Source organism: Callorhinus ursinus, unplaced genomic scaffold (assembly GCF_003265705.2).
Source record: "Callorhinus ursinus isolate GAN/ISIS: 27379988/994484 unplaced genomic scaffold, GSC_fseal_2.0 scaffold20, whole genome shotgun sequence".
Classification (NCBI taxonomy): domain Eukaryota; kingdom Metazoa; phylum Chordata; class Mammalia; order Carnivora; family Otariidae; genus Callorhinus; species Callorhinus ursinus.
The window spans coordinates 6,405,166-6,423,920 of NW_027397082.1; the positions used below are offsets into that span (position 1 = coordinate 6,405,166).

Consider the following 18,755-nt stretch of genomic DNA (forward strand, 5'->3'; position numbering starts at 1 on the left):
TTTAGGAGTTACAAAAGCTAGATGTACCAGGTACGGCCTGCATGATTTGGGGCTTAATATTCTGGAAATGAGTCTATTAACACCTTGTTACCAAACTATTAGCGAGGTTAAGATATTGTGTAAAAAGCCCTTAGTATACTATCTAATCCTTAGACACACTTAACAAATAGTAATTAGAATAATGATAATCTGATCTCTCTCTCACTCAAACTAATACCTCTAATAGTTTTCATGTGGGTAAGCTTTTTTGATATATAAACTCTAAAATATAATAATCTTGAACAATATGGAAGGAATAAAAATAATTTCCCAATATGTTAGCTACGAAATAGCTCAACATTAACTTCTTCATTAAAGTATAGAGAGTAGATGGAAACTCCTTGAAGAATCTTCTGAAAAAGTTCAAAATCTCACTCATAGATTTTTAACAATAACAACAAATTCTACACTTTTCTAGGATTTTTATTCATAAAAGAAAAACAAAACAAAATCCTTTCATCTACCTCCAGAGAAGTAAGCTTACTGTCTCATCACAACAGCCAAAAAAGTATGTTGACAGCCCCCAGCCCGGCAATGACAGATCATAAAAAGGAGCCTAGACTCAGTACGTCATTTAACCCATTTTTCAGGATCTCAGCACTAATTTATAAGCCAAGACAATCCAATTTTGATAATGAGTTATCACTTCAAATTATTAGTCCAAAAAGGCAAAGATTTAATTAATTAGTATCTAAAAATCCTAAAGGCAGTGGATTCTTTATAGTGATTAATCACAGACAGATACTCATAGTTTAGACTCAATAAGTATGCTTAATGTTATCACTAGGAATTTCCTTCCAAATGTATAACAGTATAAAAACCAAAGTTCTTATTAATAGGAATAATTTTCTTTATATGCCACCACTTGAAATAATTTTTCAAAGTAGACTATGTGCCTTTATGATGTTTAAGAGCAAAAGTATACCTCTTCAATCCATTAAATGTGTTATTCTCTGGTTTCTTTTATTTTTATTTATCAGGAAGTTTCATAATAGCTTAAAATTGGCATATTACTTTACACGATCAATTAAAAGTGCTCTGAACTACAGTTAAATATATTTTAAATATCATGTAGGCTTCATCTATAAAATGACACAAAGAGAAGAAATATTTTCACTATAAAGGTCCACTGGGTAGCTAAATTTAGTATTTCAAAAAATACATTCATCTAATATTTAGAATTGGTAGGACTATAGGTAGCATGATTAAAATTAAGCAAACTGTGTAAGTGCACTGTATTTCTGGTTCTCTGGAAAATACTCTTATTCAGTTACTTCCATTCCTAGATATGTTCTGGGTTTCCATTTTGTCCCCAAATCTTATTTCTTTAGCTCTACTGTCTCTATACTCCTTTCTTTATTTCTATCATCTTCCTACACCAAGTAACTATATCTGTATGTTTAATTTAAATTCATCTTTGCTCATACCCACTAACACTAAAATACTTGCATTCCTATTTGTAATTTACATAATTTGACAGTGCTCCATATCTACCTATTATCAAAACTAATATGGCAACACAATAGACTGATAAAGTGCTCACATAGGGATACAATGTACAAAAGCCTTCAAAAGGGATGCTCAAACCTAGAATGTCTGTTCTCCTGGCCCTATACTAGTGTGCTGAAATTAGAATTCCATTCATAATCTGTCACTGAATTTATCTCTGAAATGACATATACACATGCTGTCAATTAATGTATTTGAGAATCTCTACATGACAAATTTCTGATAATTTCCTCTACTTTGTACAATCCTAACAGATACATACCTATGTCATATGCCAGGAAATCGGCAGAAAAACATTTTGCACCGTTACTCAAGGAAGTGTCATTATGGGTATTTCCTCCAAAAATAAGCATAGCTCCATTGATAAGAACAGCTGAATGAAGGTATCTGGCAAACCCACTTTCTTTCAAAATAGTCCTACAGGATAAAATTTAAAAATGTATTACAAAGGATAAAGAGACCTCCCTGATTTATATATATTATATAAAGTGTCTAACTTGCATATAGAATTTTCCTTTGAACTGTGAAAATAACATGCTTTATTTTTTTTAACTCATAAATGGCCTCTAAGTTTCAATATTTTTAAAACATTTTGAGATTCACAGTATCTTAAAATGTTTTGAGGAAACACAATATTAAACATAATTGTTCATGATTTTATAATAATTTATATTTGAACTTTTATAAGTAGGAAACATGTGTCCTTAAAACTAGAGGACCAAAGTACCATCAGTTTTAAATACAAAAGTAAATAGAAAGTTGAATATAATAAATTTACTCTGAACTGTATTCAGTTAAAACTAATAATTCATATGGATCTCATAATACATTAAGTTTTAAATTAAATATAACATACATAAAAATGCACATAAGTCTAAAATTCAATGAATTTTCACAAGATGAACACAACTAAGTAAACAGTACTGAGATTTTTTTAAAAGATTACCACTGTTCTGATTCTTTTGTGGTTCCATACCAATTTTAGGATTATTTGTTCTATTTGTATTGTTGTCGGTGTACTTTATAAAACAGAATCATATAGCTTGTATTCATTTGTATGTACATTCTTTTGCTCAAGATTATTTTTGAGATAGATCCATATTGTGTAAAATCACAATGCATTTTTGAGAAACATCAAATTAATATAAATGTTTTTAATTATTTGAAGTTTAACTGAAAGTACTATAAATATATGCTCACAATTATATTTCACCTTAATGTACTGATATATAATAAACTGCATGACTCAATATGAATCAATACTTCATAAGTATTCCTAAATAAAGCACTCTACTAAAAAAAGAATCAGAATGTAAACCCAGTACATATAGTGAGTAAGGTATATATAGTATATATCTCAAAAACCTATAGCAATTAATGCTTAAAGAATATGGAGCTGACTTCCAGAATAGCAAGACAAGGAGTTCCACAAACTCTCTAGGGAAAGAACTACAATTGGTAAAAATTACCAAAAAAAAGACATTTAAGTTCTCAGAAAAATTTAGTGAGAGCAACAACAAGTAAATATTTACTCAAAGAGTCTACTGAATTTCAGTAAGAACAGCAGCAGTCCGTGATATTTAACACATTGTCTAGTCCCATCCTTCCCCCTAACAGCATCCTCCCCCACCATGCACACACAACCAGTTCAGCAAGGAGGAAGTTCAGCCCCTGGTTGGGTAAAGCTAAGAACAGAGAGCTCCTTCATTCCTCAGCTCCTAGTCCAGGCCACTGACATCTAACCAGGAACAGCAGACAGCCAATACTTCTCATGGCCCCCAGTTCTGGGTGACAAAAGCTCTATTCCAGGAGAAAGCATAAGAGGTCTGAATGTTCCTCCTCTACCTAGCCCCCCAATTCATAGGGTATAAGCTATACACTCAGGCCTGGCAGGCTAAGAGGGCCAACAAATTTTCACCCCATATCAGTCATAGGACAGAAGTTCTATGCAAGCTGAGAAGAGCAAAGGCCACCGTCCCCACAGACTGCCTGCACAGAGCACAGTGGTATCACTCCAGGAGGAACAGACTACTAACGCCACCTACAATTCCAAAGTAGTGGCACAGAGTCTCACCCCACCCCACACCAGGGAGAGGCAGGCTAAGAAAAAGAGAGCACCACAGATCTCCCAAGGGAACTGAGTTTATTTGTAACAAAAGGTGGGAAACTTCATGCCTAAGGGCACTCTCAAAAACTTTGGAGGTTTCCATCGTAAGCAATTAAGTTGTAAGTTGGCAACTCCGCGAGAACAATCAGCTGAAACATAGAGAGAAGTTCACCAGAGAAAAGCAGGGAAAAGACAGCTAATAAGAGCCCTACTAGGGTCAGAATCTCTAAGACTGGCCTCAAAGACTACCCCTGAAAAAGGGTTGAAATTGAATTCAAACAGACTAAGGAGCAATTTATGCCCCAGAGCATTGCTGAGAATACTACAACAATCAGTCAGCAATTAGTGGTGGCTAGCATGTGGTTGTAATGCAGAGTCAGATAGCTTACCAGAGAGGTCAGAGGAAAAAGTCAGAGAACCCTGCTAAAATTACCGTCATCCAGGGATGATTTTGCGCATCCCCAGGCTGCTTCCTTTGAGGAACAACATCAGAGAATCCACTGGAGGAAGAAAGCAACTTCACTAAAACAGTTCAGCAAAGTCACTAAATAAATAAAATTACAACAGTTCCAGAAAAGGAGGAAAAACTGGGATCCAGAGTTACTATAATATGTTATCTAAAATGTCCAGTGCTCAGGGGAAATTATGGCAGGCAATGAAACAGGAAAGAGTAACCTATATACAGGGAAAAAAAGCAGGCAACAGAATTGCCTTAGAGAAACTCCAGATGTCCGATGAAGCAAAAAAGACTTCAAAGCAGCTATTATAAATGTTCAGTCTTAAAGAAAACAGATTTAAAGAAGTAAAGGAAAATATAACAATGTCTTATCAAATATAAAACAAAAGCTACAGAAATTACCAAAAAAAAAGAAAATCTAGAATTCAAAAGTATAAGCATTGAAATTTTTAAGTTTATGACAGAAGTCTAATAGTAAATTTCAGCAAGCAGAAGAAAAAAATCAATGAAGTAGAAGATAGAAAAATAGAGATTCCTCTATCTGAAGAATAAGAGAAGAAAATGAACAAAGCCCATAAGAAATGGAGAATACCACTAACAGCAACAACATACATTTACTGAGAATACTAGTGCAGAGGGGAAAGCGGTAAAAAATTTTCAAGAAATAATGTCTGACAACTTCCTGAATTTGAGAAAAACATTAATATACACATCCAAATAGTTCAATGAACTCCAAGGAGTAAAAAACACAGAAAGAACCACATTCAGCCATAAAATAGTAAAAACGTTGATGACCATGGAGAAAGACAAAAGTCTTAAAAGGAGCAAGAGGAAGATTTTTTTTGCACACAAGAGAACCCCAATAGGACAAACAGCTGACTTCACATTAGAAACAATAAAGGTCAAAATGCAGTGAAATGACATTATACAACATGCTGAATGAAAAAAAAGTCAAAATACAGGGAGTGACATATAATAATGGAATAAGAGTTTTCTGACCTCATCCTTCCACAGAAACAGATTTCATCAACTATGGAGAGATAAGAGTATTTCTATGGGAGCCCAGAAGTCCCAGGACCACTTCAAGCAAAAATTCCAAGAATAGGAGGGTCAAGGAGGGTAAGAAGAACAATATCACACTACCACATCACCTCTCCCCCAAGGCAACACCGCTCAATCCCAAGAGAAACCCCTTCGACCTACAATTACTCCCATGGGGTAAGTGAGAACATAGTGCATATCTGGCTTCCACAGGCAAATAGGATTATGCCCAAGACGACCACTTCTTTCTTACCCCACCCAGAAAGATAAGAAGATTGGCAGAGGAAGAAGAAGGGTGTTCACAGCAACTGGGGCACAGAACTCAACAAAGACTCAACATTTCTACTAACCACCTCATGAACTCTACCAAGAGGCCCACCCATGAACTTCATAGGATACATCACCTGCAGACATACCCCAAATAGCACAAATATGCCCCCAGCAATCCATAAATCCCTCCCCCACATAGTGCACTTGAGCTTCTGCAGATGGTTCATGAGCACACACAGATAGCTGGGTCAACTCTGTTGCACTGGTAAAAGATGCATAACCCTGAACACTTCAGGTGCTGTCCAAGGGGAAAAAATGGGAGGCCCTCAGTACTGGACCTAGCTTTGCAGAATGGAGAAAATATAATATCCAAAATATATAAAAACTCGCAAAACTCAATAAAAAAGGAACAATCCAATTAAACAATGGACAGATGATGTGAATAGATATTTTTTCCAAAGAAGACACACAGATTATCATCAGGTAAATGAAAAAGTGCTCAACATCCCTAATCATCAGGGAAATGCAAATAAAAACAAAATGAGATATCACCTCATACCTGTTAGAGTGTCTATAATTGAAAAGACAAGAAATAACAAGTGTTGCTGAGGATGTGGAGTAAAAGGAACTCTTGTACACTATTGGTGGGAAAGTAAATTGGTACAATTTATAAAAGAGTATAGAGCCTACTCAAAAAAAATAGAACTACCAAGAGCTATCATACTATTCAGCAATCCCACTTCTTGGTATATGTCCAAAGGAAATGAAATCAGTATCTCAAAAATATATCTTTACTTTCACCTTCACTGAAGCATTATTCATAGTAGCCAAGATACGGAAACAACTTAAGTGTCCATCAATAGATGAATGAATAAAGAAAATGCAATATAAATATATATAGTATTATTCAGCTTTTTAAAAGGAAGAAATCCTGCCATTTACAACAACATAGATGAATCTGGAGAATATTATGCTAAGGGAAATAAGCCAGACACAGAAAGACAAATACTGCATGATCTCACTTATATGTGAAATCTAAAAAAGTCAAACTCAAAATAAGCAGAGAGTAAAATGGTAGTTTGCAAGGACTGAGAATGGGGGAAAAGGTGAGATGTAGGTTAAAGCATAAAAAGTTTCAGTTATGCAGGATAAATAAGCTCTGGAGATCTAATGTACAGCATGGCTACTACAGTTAATAAGAATGTATTGTATACTTGAAATTTGCTAAGATAGCACATCATATTCTCTGAGTGAAATAAGTCAATCAGAGAAAGACATGAATCATATGACCTCACTGATATGAGGAATTCTTATTCTCAGGAAACAAACTGAGGGTTGCTGGAGTGGTGGGGGATGGGAGGAATGGGGTGGCTGGGTGATAGACATCAGGGAGGGTATGTGCTATGATGAGCGCTGTGAATTGTGCAAGACTGTTGAATCACAGATCTGTACCTCTGAAACAAATAATGCAATATATGTTAAGAAAAAAAAAAGAAGAAGATAGCAGAAGGGGAAGAATGAAGGGGAGTAAATCGGAGGGGGAGACGAACCATGAGAGACGATGGACTCTGAAAAACAAACTGAGGGTTCTACAGGGGAAGGGGGTGGGGGATGGGTTAGCCTGGTGATGGGTATTAAAGAGGGCACGTTCTGCATGGAGCACCGGGTGTTATGCACAAACAATGAATCATGGAACACTACATCAAAAACTAATGATGTAATGCATGGTGATTAACATAACAATAAAAAATTTTAAAAAAAAGGATCAGTCCATCAAGAAGATACAGTAATTATAAACATATGACTTTACAACAGAACCCCCCAAAAATGAGGCAAAATGCACAGAATAGAAGAAATAGATAAATCAGTAATAGTAGCAAACTTCAATATTCACTTTCAAAAATGGATTGAACTATATGATAAACAAGGAAATGGAATACCTGAATAATACCACAAACCAACTAGAACTTACAGACATATGGAGAACACTGCAGCCAACAACACCAATATACACATTCTTTACAGGTGTACATGTAACATTCTCTAGGACTGACCAAATGCTAGGTCATAAAATAAGCCTAAATAAATTTAAAAGTGTTAAAATCATACAAAGTATGCTCTCTGACCACAATGGAATTATATTAAAAATAAATAACAGAAATTATTTAGGATACAATAGCCAAATTATGGAAGCAGCCCAAGTGTCTACCAATAGATCAATAGATAAGGATGTGGTATATGTACACAATGGAACATTATTCAGCCATAAAAAAAAAAATGAAATCGGGGCCCCTGGGTGGCTCAGATGGTTAAGTGTCTGCCTTCGGCTCAGGCCATGATCCCAGGGTCCTGGGATCGAGTCCCGCATCGGGCTCCCTGCTCCTTGGGAGCCTGCTTCTCCCTCTGCCTCTCTCTCTCTCTCTCTCTCTCTCTGGTTCTCATGAATAAATAAATAAAATCTTTAAAAAAAATGAAATCCTGCCATTTGCAATGACATTGATGGAGCTACAGAGTATAATGCTAAGTGGAGTAAGTCAGAGAAAGACAAATACCATATGATTCCAGTCATACATGGAATTTAAGAAACAAAACAAGCATAGGAAGAAAAGAGAGAGAGAGAGAAAGAAAGAAACAAACCAAGAAACAGACTCTTAACTATAGAGAACAAACTGTTGGTTACCAGAGGGGAAGGTGTGAAGGGATGGATTAACTAGATGATGGGGATTAAGGAGTGCACTTGTCATGATGGGCACAGGTGATGTATGGAATTGCTGAATCACTATACTGTAACCTGAAACTAATATAACACTGAATGTTAACTATACTGGAATTAAAATAATTAAAACAAAAAGGAAGTTATTTGGGAAAATCACATAAATGTGGAAATGAAACAAAAACTCCAAAATAATAAATGGGTCAAAGAAAAAAGAAAAAAATCACAAGCATTTTAGAAAATACTTTGAGATGAATGAAACATGGAATACACAAAGCAATACTTTAGAGGGAAATCAACATTTGCAGACATATGTATTTAAAGAAAAAATGAGAATTCCATAACTTAAACCTCAACCAAAAGAGACTGGACAAAAGGGAAAACCAAACCTATACCAAAAAGAATTTTAAGATAATAAAGATTAGAACAGGAAATAATATAATATAAAATAGGCTGGAAAAACAATAGAGAGAATCAATGAAGCCAAAAGTTCTTTCTTTTAAAAGACAAAAAAAAAAAAAAAAAACCTGACAAACCCTTAGGTATAGTGAACAAGAATAAAAGGACACAGAAAACTCAAATTATTAAAATCAAGAATGAGGGGTGCCTGGGTGGCTCAGTTGGCTAAGCATCTGCCTTTGGATCATCTGATGATCTCGGATCCTGGGATTGAGCCCAGGTCAGGCTCTCTGTTCATCAGAGAGTCTGCTTCTCCCACTCCCTCTGCCCCTCCCGCCAGCTCGTTGCTCGCTCTCTCTTGCTTCCTCTATCTCAAATAAATAAAATCTTTTAAAAAATAAAATAAAATCAAGAATGAAAGAAGGCACATGACTACCAATCTGACAGAAATAAGTCAGATTATAATGCAATACTAAACAACTATATACAAAAAACGATATGAAATAAATAAAGTCCTCAAAATATATAAACTACCAAAATTGAGACAAGAAGAAATAGAAAATCTGAATAGACCTATAACAACTAAAGAGATTGAATTAGGAATTTTAAAACTTCCCTAAAAAAAAAAAAAAAGGAAGGCCAGACGGCTTCACTGGTGAATTCTAACAAATATTTAAAGAGTAATGTGAATTCTTCACAAACTCTTCAAAAATATAAAATAGGATGGTACAGTATTCACCTTATTCTATGAGAAAGTATGAGTCTGATACCTAAACCAACAATATCACAAGAAAATTACAGACTAATGTTCTTTTAGAAAAGAGACACAAAAATCCTGCACAAAATACTAGCAAATCAAAACCAGTAATATATAAAAAGGATTATACACCATGACCAACTGGAGTTTATCCCAAAAATTCATAATTGGCTTAACATCTGAAAATCAATGTAACACACCATATTAATAGAATAAAGAAAAAAAAAGATAATCTCAATAGATACAGGAGAAGTTTTTGACAAAATCCAACACCCTTCACGATAAAAACATTCACCAAAATGGGTATAGAAAGGAAATTCCACAACCTGATAAAGGCTGAATGGTACTCCACCCCCAAAAAAGATAAAGGCATGTTTTAATCCCTAGAACCTGTGAATGCTCCCTTATTTGGTGAAAGTGTCTTTGAAAATGTAATTAAATTAAGGATCTTGAGATGAGATCATTCTGGATTATGCAGCTAACCTTAATCCAATGGCAAGTGTCCTTATAAAAGACACACCAAAAAAAGAGGATCAGGTAATATAATGTGGAGACAGACAACAGAACAATTCATCCACAACTCCAGGAATACTGATAGCCACGAAACACTGAAAATGGAAAGAAAAGGAATTCCCCTAGCACCTCTGGAGATGGCATGGCCCTGTTCACAATGTGATTTTAGACTTCTGGCCTCCAGATCTGTGAGAGAATACATTTCCATTGTTTTAAGCTACAGAGCATGTGGTAACTTGTTATAGCAGCCATAGAAATCTAATATAAAAGACATCTATTAAAAGAGAGAGAGAGAGCGCAGCGGACATACTTAATGGTGAGAGACTAAATGTTTTCCCTCAAGACCAGAAACAAGACATAGATGTCTGTTCTTGCCAATTCTACCCAACATTATACTACAGGTTATGTAGTAGAATACTACTAGAATACTAGGTTACAGAATACTACAGAATACTAGGTTATAGAAAGGGAAAGAAGCAAGGAAATGAAATAAAAGGCAACCAGACTAGAAAGGAAGAAGTAAAACTCTCACTATTTGCAGATGACATGATCTTGTATATAGAAATTTTAATGAATCCATAAAAAATTATTAAAAATAATGAGTTTAGCAAGTCTATGGGGTAAAAGAACAATATAGAAAATCAGTTGAGCTTCTATACCTACCAACTTCTATACCTACCAATGCAAAATCCTACGACAAAGATAATTTAAAAATCAAATTACAATAGTACCAAAAAATAAAATAATTTGGAATAAATTTAGCAAAGCAAGTATAAAACTTATACTGTAAAAATTTAAAAAAATATTAAGTAAAGAAATTAAAGATGGCCTAACTAAATGGAAAGAGCCCATTTTCATGGACTAGAAAACAAAATACTGTTAAGATGGTCATACTCTATAATTTGATCTATAAATTCAACTCATTCCCCATAAAAATCCCAGCTGGAGTTTTGTTTTGTTTTGTTTTGAAACTGACAGGCTGATCTTAAACTTCATGTGGAAATTCAAGGGACCGTAATAGCCAACTCAAAGAAACTCTTTCCAACAAATGTTTCTAGGACAAGTGGGTATCTACATGAAAAAAGAAAAAAGAACTCCTCTCTCACAATATAGACAAAAATTAACTCAGAATGGATTAAAGGCCTAAATTTAAGAGCCAAAAGTATAAAACTTATAGAAGAAAATACAAAAGTAAACATTCCTGGCATTGGGTTAGGCAACAGATTCTTAGATATTATCTAACACCAAAAGCATAAGTGACAAAATATATAACAAATTGGGTGTCATCAAAATTTAAAAATTTTGAGCTTCAAAGGACACTATAAACTAAGTGAAAAATAATACACATAATGGGAGAAATATTTGTAACTCATAAAATTGATAAAGGGACTTACACCTAGAATATATAAAGACCTCCTAACTCAATAAAAAACAGACAAAAATCAAATTAAATAATGGGCAAAGGATCCTAATAGACATTTCTCCAAGGCAGCTATATAAATGGCCAATAAGCTCATGAAAAGATGTTTAATCTGAACAGCCATTATAACAATGCAAATCAAAACTATAATGAGATACCACTTCATATCCACTAGGGTAGCTGTAATCAAAATGTTTGACAATAATAAGTCTTGGCAAGGATATGGAGAAATTAGAATCCTCATTCACTGCTGGTGGAAATGTAAAATGGTGTGGCCACTTTGGAAAACAGTCTGGCTATTCCTTAAAAAAAAAAATTTTTTTTTTTTTAGTTTAAGATTTTATTTATTTATTTGACAGAGAGAGAGAGAGAATGAGAACAGGAACACAAGCAGGGGGAGTGACATAGGGAGAAGCAGACTTCCTGCGGAGCAGGGAGCTCGATGCGGGGCTCGATCCCAGGACCCTGGGATCATGACCTGAGCCGAAGGCAGACGCCTAACGACTGAGCCACCCAGGCACCCCTCCTTAAAAATTTAAATGTAGAGTAACTGTAGAGCTGGCAAATTCACTCCTAGATATATACCCAAGAGCAATGAAAACAAACTTTTATGCAAAAATGTGTACACAAATGTTCATAGAAGTATTATTAGCAATAGCTAAAAAGTAGAAACATCCCCAATTTCCATCAGCTGACAAGTGGATAAATAAAATGTGGTATATACATACAATGGAATATATTTTAACAAAAAAAAAGAAAAGAAATATACTGCTGATACATACTACAATATGAAATCATGCTCTCACTTATGCTTAAAGAAACCCACTACTAAAAAAAAAAACACACATATTGTATCATTCATTTATAAGTCCAGAAGAAAAATCTATAGAAACAGAAAGTAGAGCTTACCTAGAGCTTTGTGGGTTTGAGGGGAAATGAGGAGTGACTACTAATAAGGATAGGGTTTCCTTCTGTAGGAATAAAATGGTTCTAAATTTGTGGTGATGACTGGACAACTCAGTGAATTACACTAAAAAACATTGAATAGTGTACTTTAAATGGGTGAATTTTATGGTATATGAATTACATCTCAATAAGGCTGTAAAAGAAAGAATATTGGGCTTTCATAATAAACAACTACAGATGGCTTAACCTAGAAATTTGACTCCCATTCTTTCCTAAGGCTTTCTGGTTACAAAAGAAATCTACAGATTCAAAATTATACCACTGTTGTGCTCACTTCAACAGCATATATACAAAATTACACCACTGTCAAATATAGAGCACTTTCAAGTTCAATGTTTTTAAACAAAATATAGCACATTTTCCTTTTAAAATCTAGTGGTCTATGATCTCTTTTTACAAAATAAACACTATCTAGTAAATAGTAAAGGAAATACATGGATCAAGGAAAAAAATATTCAGTTACTAGAGAGAAATTCAAGTTAAAAATATTTTTAATCTGGGGCGCCTGGGTGGTGTAGTCATTAAGTGTCTGCCTTCGGCTCAGGTCATGATCTCAGGGTCCTTGGATCGAGCCCCGCATCGGGCTCCCGGCTCGGCGGAAAGCCTGCTTCTCCCTATGCCACTCCCCCTGCTTGTGTTCCTTCTCTCACTTTGTCTCTCTCTGTCAAATAAATAAATAAAATCTTTAAAAATATATACATTTTAAATCTAATGATTAAGCAGATAAGATTTATCCAAGTATGCAAGGCTGATTAAACATTTGAAGGTCAAGTGATGTAATCTAACACATCAGTAGGATAAAGAATAATCATATGATCACATCAACAGATACAGAAAAAATCACTTGATAAAATCCAGCATCTATTCATGATAAAAACTCTCAGCAAACTAGGAATAGATGGAAACTTCCTCAGCCAGATAAAGAAAATCTACCAAAAAAAAAAAAAAAACACACGTGTGTGTGTGTGTATGTGTGTGTGTGTGTGTGTGTGTATCAGACTTAACAGTAAGAAACTAGACGTTTTCTTTCTAAGAAAAAGAACAGGGCAAAAAGTATTCTCTAACCACCCCTATTCAACATTGTACTGGAAGTTCTAACCAATGCAATAAGATAAGAAAAGGAAATAAAAGATGCACAAAATGGAAAGTAATAAATAAAACTGTATTTGCTCACAGATGACGTGATTGTCTATGGAGAAAATCCCAAAGAATCAACCAGAAAATCCCTGGAACTAAGTGATTATAGCAAGGTGAGGAATACAAGGTTAATAAACTAAAGTCAATTGCTTTCTTATATACCAGCAATGAATAATGAATACTTGAAATTAAAGACACATGCCATTTATATTAGCACCAAAAAATAAAATAGGCATAAATCTAACAAAATATGTATAAGATCTATATAACAAAAATTACAAAACTCCAATGAAAGAAATCAAAGATATCTTTTGATCCAGGTTTCTCACTGTCAGAAGGGATTTACAAATGTGGAAGAGAGGAAGGCTAGAATAAATCCGTGATGTTGTACTGCATCATTGTGCAGTTTAGATAGACAGGGTTTAGACGACAGACAGATATATAGAGGCAGAGATATATACCTATCTCTATAAATAGATATAGATGTGTGTTTGCATATTTTCTGGCTCTATCTTCTGAGAGGATCTGTAAACATATCAAAAAAGCAATAAACCTAGTGACCTAATCTTGGTTTCTAAACGTTATTCTCCACTAAAAGGAATGTGGGTTCCTTAGGAAAACTACTTATTCCAGCAGGGAAAGAACAAGATGTGAAAGGAATTTTTTTTTGTATGTGTGCCAGAAAGTGGAGGAGTGCACAAAGACAATAAGGATACATCTAAAGAACACAGTAGCCTGGCTGAAAGGAGCTCACAGTGGCCAAATATGGGACATTTTGAGCAGCAAAATAAAGAAAAAGAGGGCACCTGGGTGGCTCAGTTGGTTAAGCAACTGCCTTCGGCTCAGGTCATGATCCTGGAGTCCCGGGATCGAGTCCCGCATCGGGCTCCCTGCTCAGCGGGGAGTCTGCTTCTCCCTCTGACCCTCTTCCCTCTCATGCTCTCTCTCTACCATTCGCTCTCTCAAATAAATAAATAAAATCTTTAAAAAAAAGAAAGAAAGAAAGAAAGAAAGAAAGAAAGAAAGAAAGAAAGAAAGAAAAGAAAAGAAAGAAAGAAAGAAAGTAATTCATTATAAAACATTTAACAAAATAAAGAAAAATTCAGGGTAATTTAGAAGGAATAATAAAATTAAATATCACCATTCAGTAACCATCATGGTAATAACGTTCTTACAAGAATGATCAGTGGATGTTAAAACTATTAGGTACGGGCACCTGGGTGGCTCAGTCATTAAGTGTCTGCCTTCAGCTCAGGTCATGATCCCAGGGTCCTGGGATCGAGCCCTGCATCGGGCTTCCTGCTCGGCAGGAAGCCTGCTTCTCCCTCTCCCACTCCCCCTGCTTGTGTTCCTTCTCTTGCTATGTCTCGCTCTATCAAATAAATAAATAAAATCTTTTAAAAAAATTAATTAAAAAAATTAAAAACTACTAGGTAAAAGTTAGTAAGAAACAGAATACTTACATAGTCTAAAAGTATCTCTCCACAGGTGTTTAAAGGAAAAATTGTATCTTTACAGTTGAGAAAACTGGAACCATTTTAACCACCACTTTAACCAATATATAAAAGTTAACCTCTACAGGAATGTTCATAGCAGCCTCATTCATGATATCCTAACATGAAAACAACCCAAATGTCCCATCAACTCAAGAGTGGATAAACAATATGTGGTATATTCTTACAGTGAAATATTATTCAGCTATAAAAAAGAATGAAGTATTAAAACATACCACAGTGTGGATGAAGTCTGAAAATATTATGCTAAGTGAAACAAACCAGACACAAAAGGCCATATATTGTATATTCCTTTTATATGAATATCAAAAATAGGCAAATCTAGAGACAGAAAGTAGATTAGTGGTTTCTAAGAGATGGAGGAAGAGTGTTTAGGGAGGTATATGATTTCTTTTCGGGTGATAGAAATATTCTAGAATTAGTAATGATGGTTGTAAAACATAAATATACTAAAACCACTGAATTGTACACTTTAAAAAAGGCTAAAATGGAGAATATTGTTATATGAATTTTATGTCAACAAAAATTGTTTAAAAAAAATCATAGAAGGAAACAAGATTTTGGTATTCTACCAAAAATTAAAAACCTGAATCTAATCACGAGAAAACATCCCAGATTGGGTACACTCTTCAAGAGAAAGACTGAAATTGTCCCAGATTTAAAAAGACTAAAAAGGCATAACCACTAAATGCATGTGTGATCTTAGATATAATCCTGGATCAGGAAAGGATATCCAAACCTGGCAAGGAAAAAAATATCAAAACCTAAGTAGGATAGTACAAGAAGGGAAAACTATAGGCAATTTCACATGTGAACATACATGCAAAATTTATTAAGAAATCAAATTCAGCAATAAAAAAGTGTTATCTTTTTAATAAAAGATAATAGGACCATTGGGAAAGATAAATAAAATGTGTAGATTAGATTATAAATTCTATTAATGTTATTTCCTAAATTTGATACCTGTATTGTGGTTATGGGAGAGAATGTCCTTGTTTTTTAGTAAATACATATAAAAATATTTAGATTTAAAGGGCATCATGTCAACAACTCACTCTTAGTTGAAAAAAAATAATAAATGATAGATAATAGATGGTTATTAAGTAGATAGTTGCAGCTAGTGCTTAAAAATAATTAAAAGGGAACATAACTACAAATGCTGCTGATATTAAAGATTCTACGTGAACATAATGAACACCTCTATAACAATTCAACAGAAGACATCAATTTCTTGGATAAATTCCTAAAAATATATCTCATCAAAACTTAAGAATTAATTACAGCATCTAAATAGGTTTATAACCATTACATATGTTGGACTTAGTATCTAAATTCTACACATAAAGTTGTTCTCTAACACTTGACTTGAAGGTTATCACCATAAAATATCAGGAAAAAATACTCCCAGTCTTAGACATACTGTTCCAAAGTATAAAAAGGAATAGTCCCCAACCCATTTTATGCACCTCACATAACCTTACCACCAGAGAGCTGACAAGAATATGCAAGAAAATCACATGCAAATCTACTGATATCAGTGCAAAAATGTTTATCAAAATGTTAGCAAGCCAAAAAACAATACATATTGACCAAATTTGACTCAACCCAAATTAGGTTAACAATAACATAATTAAAATAATTACCCACAGTAAATTATTTAGTAGAAAAATCAGATAATCACCCCCCCAAAATACCTTTGATAAAATCCATCCATTCATGATATAAACCCTTAGCAAACCAGGAAAAAAAAAGGCTCTTAACAACATCTACAAAACCCACAGTGAACATCATTCTTACTGGAGAAACACCAAAAGCATTTCATTAAAGCTCAGAACTAATAATGGATGCCTGTTAACTTCTATTCAACATTGAACTGGAGGTTGTTGCTGAAATGATAAGGTAAGAAAAATTAAAAGCTGTAAGACCCAGAAAGGAAGAAACAAAACTACCATTATTTGCATATAATCTGATCATCTATTATAAAAAACTGAAAAATATCTACACATAAGTTATTAAAATACAGTAAGTTGTTAGACATAAAGGTAATATAAAAAACTGCATCTCCATATATCAGCCCCAAAAGAAATAAAAAGATAATATACTGGTTGAATAGCATCTCCCAAAACTCATGTCTACCTCGACCTCAGAATGAGACTTTATTTGGAAATAGTGTTTGCAGACTTAATTAGCTAAGTAAAATGAGGTCTCACTAGTTTAGAGTGGGCCCTAAGTCCAGTGATTGGTGTCTTTATAAGAAGGCCATTTGAAAACACACACACACACAGGAAGAAGTCAACGGGAAGACAGAGGCAGAGATTAGAGTGGATGAATGCAGTTACAACCAAAGAACACCCAGGATTGCCCGGAGTTACCAGATGCTAGAAAAGGTAAGAAAGGATTTTTCCCCAGAGACTTTAGAGAAAGTATGGCCCAGCTGACACCTTGATTTCCATTCCAACATCTAGCCTACAGAATTATGAGAGGATAAATTTGTGGTAATTTGTTATCTCATCCTTCGAAAACTAATAGAGATATCATTTAGAAAAGTATAAAAAATATCAAACACCTAGCAATAATTCTAACAAATATTTATTAGTATTACAGACAATTAAAGGAATGGTCTGGGACAAATGGATATCCACATTAAAAAAAAAAAAATGGATCCCTACTCAGTTGGATTAAAACTAAATGTGAGGGGCAAAACTATGAAATGATGGTAGGAAATATAGAAAATATTGAGGTAGGGAAGTATCATTTATGCAAAACACAAAATATAACCCATAAAAGATTGATCATTTCTATATTTAAATTAAAAAGTTCCGTTCATTAAACAACATCATACAAAGAGCAGAATGAAAATCCACAATCTGGGAGAGAGCAGGTTTGCAAAGTATAAAACTAACAAAGGATTAATATCAAAAAGAAGGATACACAAAAAAACCAATATGACAAAACAAGAAGAAATACATAGACAATAAACATGAAAAGATGTTCCACCTCATTAGTAATCAGGGAAATGCAAATGAAAACCAAATGGGGACACCATTTCATACCCATCATATTGACAAAATTTATTTTAAAACTCAAACACCACATTTTGGAGAAATTGCAGAGAACTGGAAACTCCCACTTATGACTGGTAAGAGTATAAATTAGTAAAATGATGTTGAAGTATAGTTGGGTAAAATTGAGCATGACATTGCCTATGACCAAGCATTTATAATACTAAGGAAATAGCTTAGAGAAACCTGTATATGAAACAAGAGAAGACTAAATAAGAACACATATACTATAACTGTTCATAATAGCAAAATTTGGTACATTCCAAATACCATCCACAGAAGAGAAAATATAAAAATGATCTATTTTCACACATTACATATCTCTCACACAAGACTACAACTCTGCCAGCAATTCTACCATACTTCCCTACTCTCCTCCTAAATGATCATTTCATACTTCATCTTCTCTCTTCAAACCTCAAACCTCTAATAAATATCCCCAATTCTTTTTTTTTAGTATAATTAACACAAAACATTACATTAGTTTCAGGTGTGTAACACAGTGGTTCAACAGCTCTATACCTTATGCTATGCTCACCACAAGTGTAGCTACCATTTGTCACTGAACAACACTTTTACAATGTATTAAATATAGTCAGTACATTGACTATATTCCCTATGCTGTACTTTTTATTTCCATAGACTTATATACATTCCATAACAGAAAGCCTGTATCTCTCACTTCCCCTCATCCATTCTGCCCATCCCTCCACCCTCCTAAATATCCCCCATTCTCTCCCAACTGATAACTTCACTTTCTATTTCATTAATAATAAAAAAGAATCAAAATCTTCACAAGTTCTCACCACCTCTACCCATTTGCTTGCAACCATATTCATGTAACCTGACTT

The 18,755-nt window shown here is 34.2% G+C and overlaps 1 protein-coding gene across 3 annotated transcripts in view; it reads right to left on the reverse strand.

Moving 5' to 3' along the window:
• The window catches only part of ATRNL1 (attractin like 1), a 919,082-nt gene that overhangs the window by 734,880 nt on the left and 165,447 nt on the right, over positions 1-18,755 (reverse strand). For all 3 annotated transcript variants that reach the window (XR_012381651.1, XM_025881114.2, XM_073904148.1), the window contains exon 10: positions 1,811-1,965. Coding sequence is in view for 2 of the 3 variants with exons in the window: in XM_025881114.2 (XP_025736899.1) it covers positions 1,811-1,965 (155 nt within the window). In the remaining variant the exon portion in view is untranslated. The remainder of the gene's footprint in view (positions 1-1,810; positions 1,966-18,755) is intronic.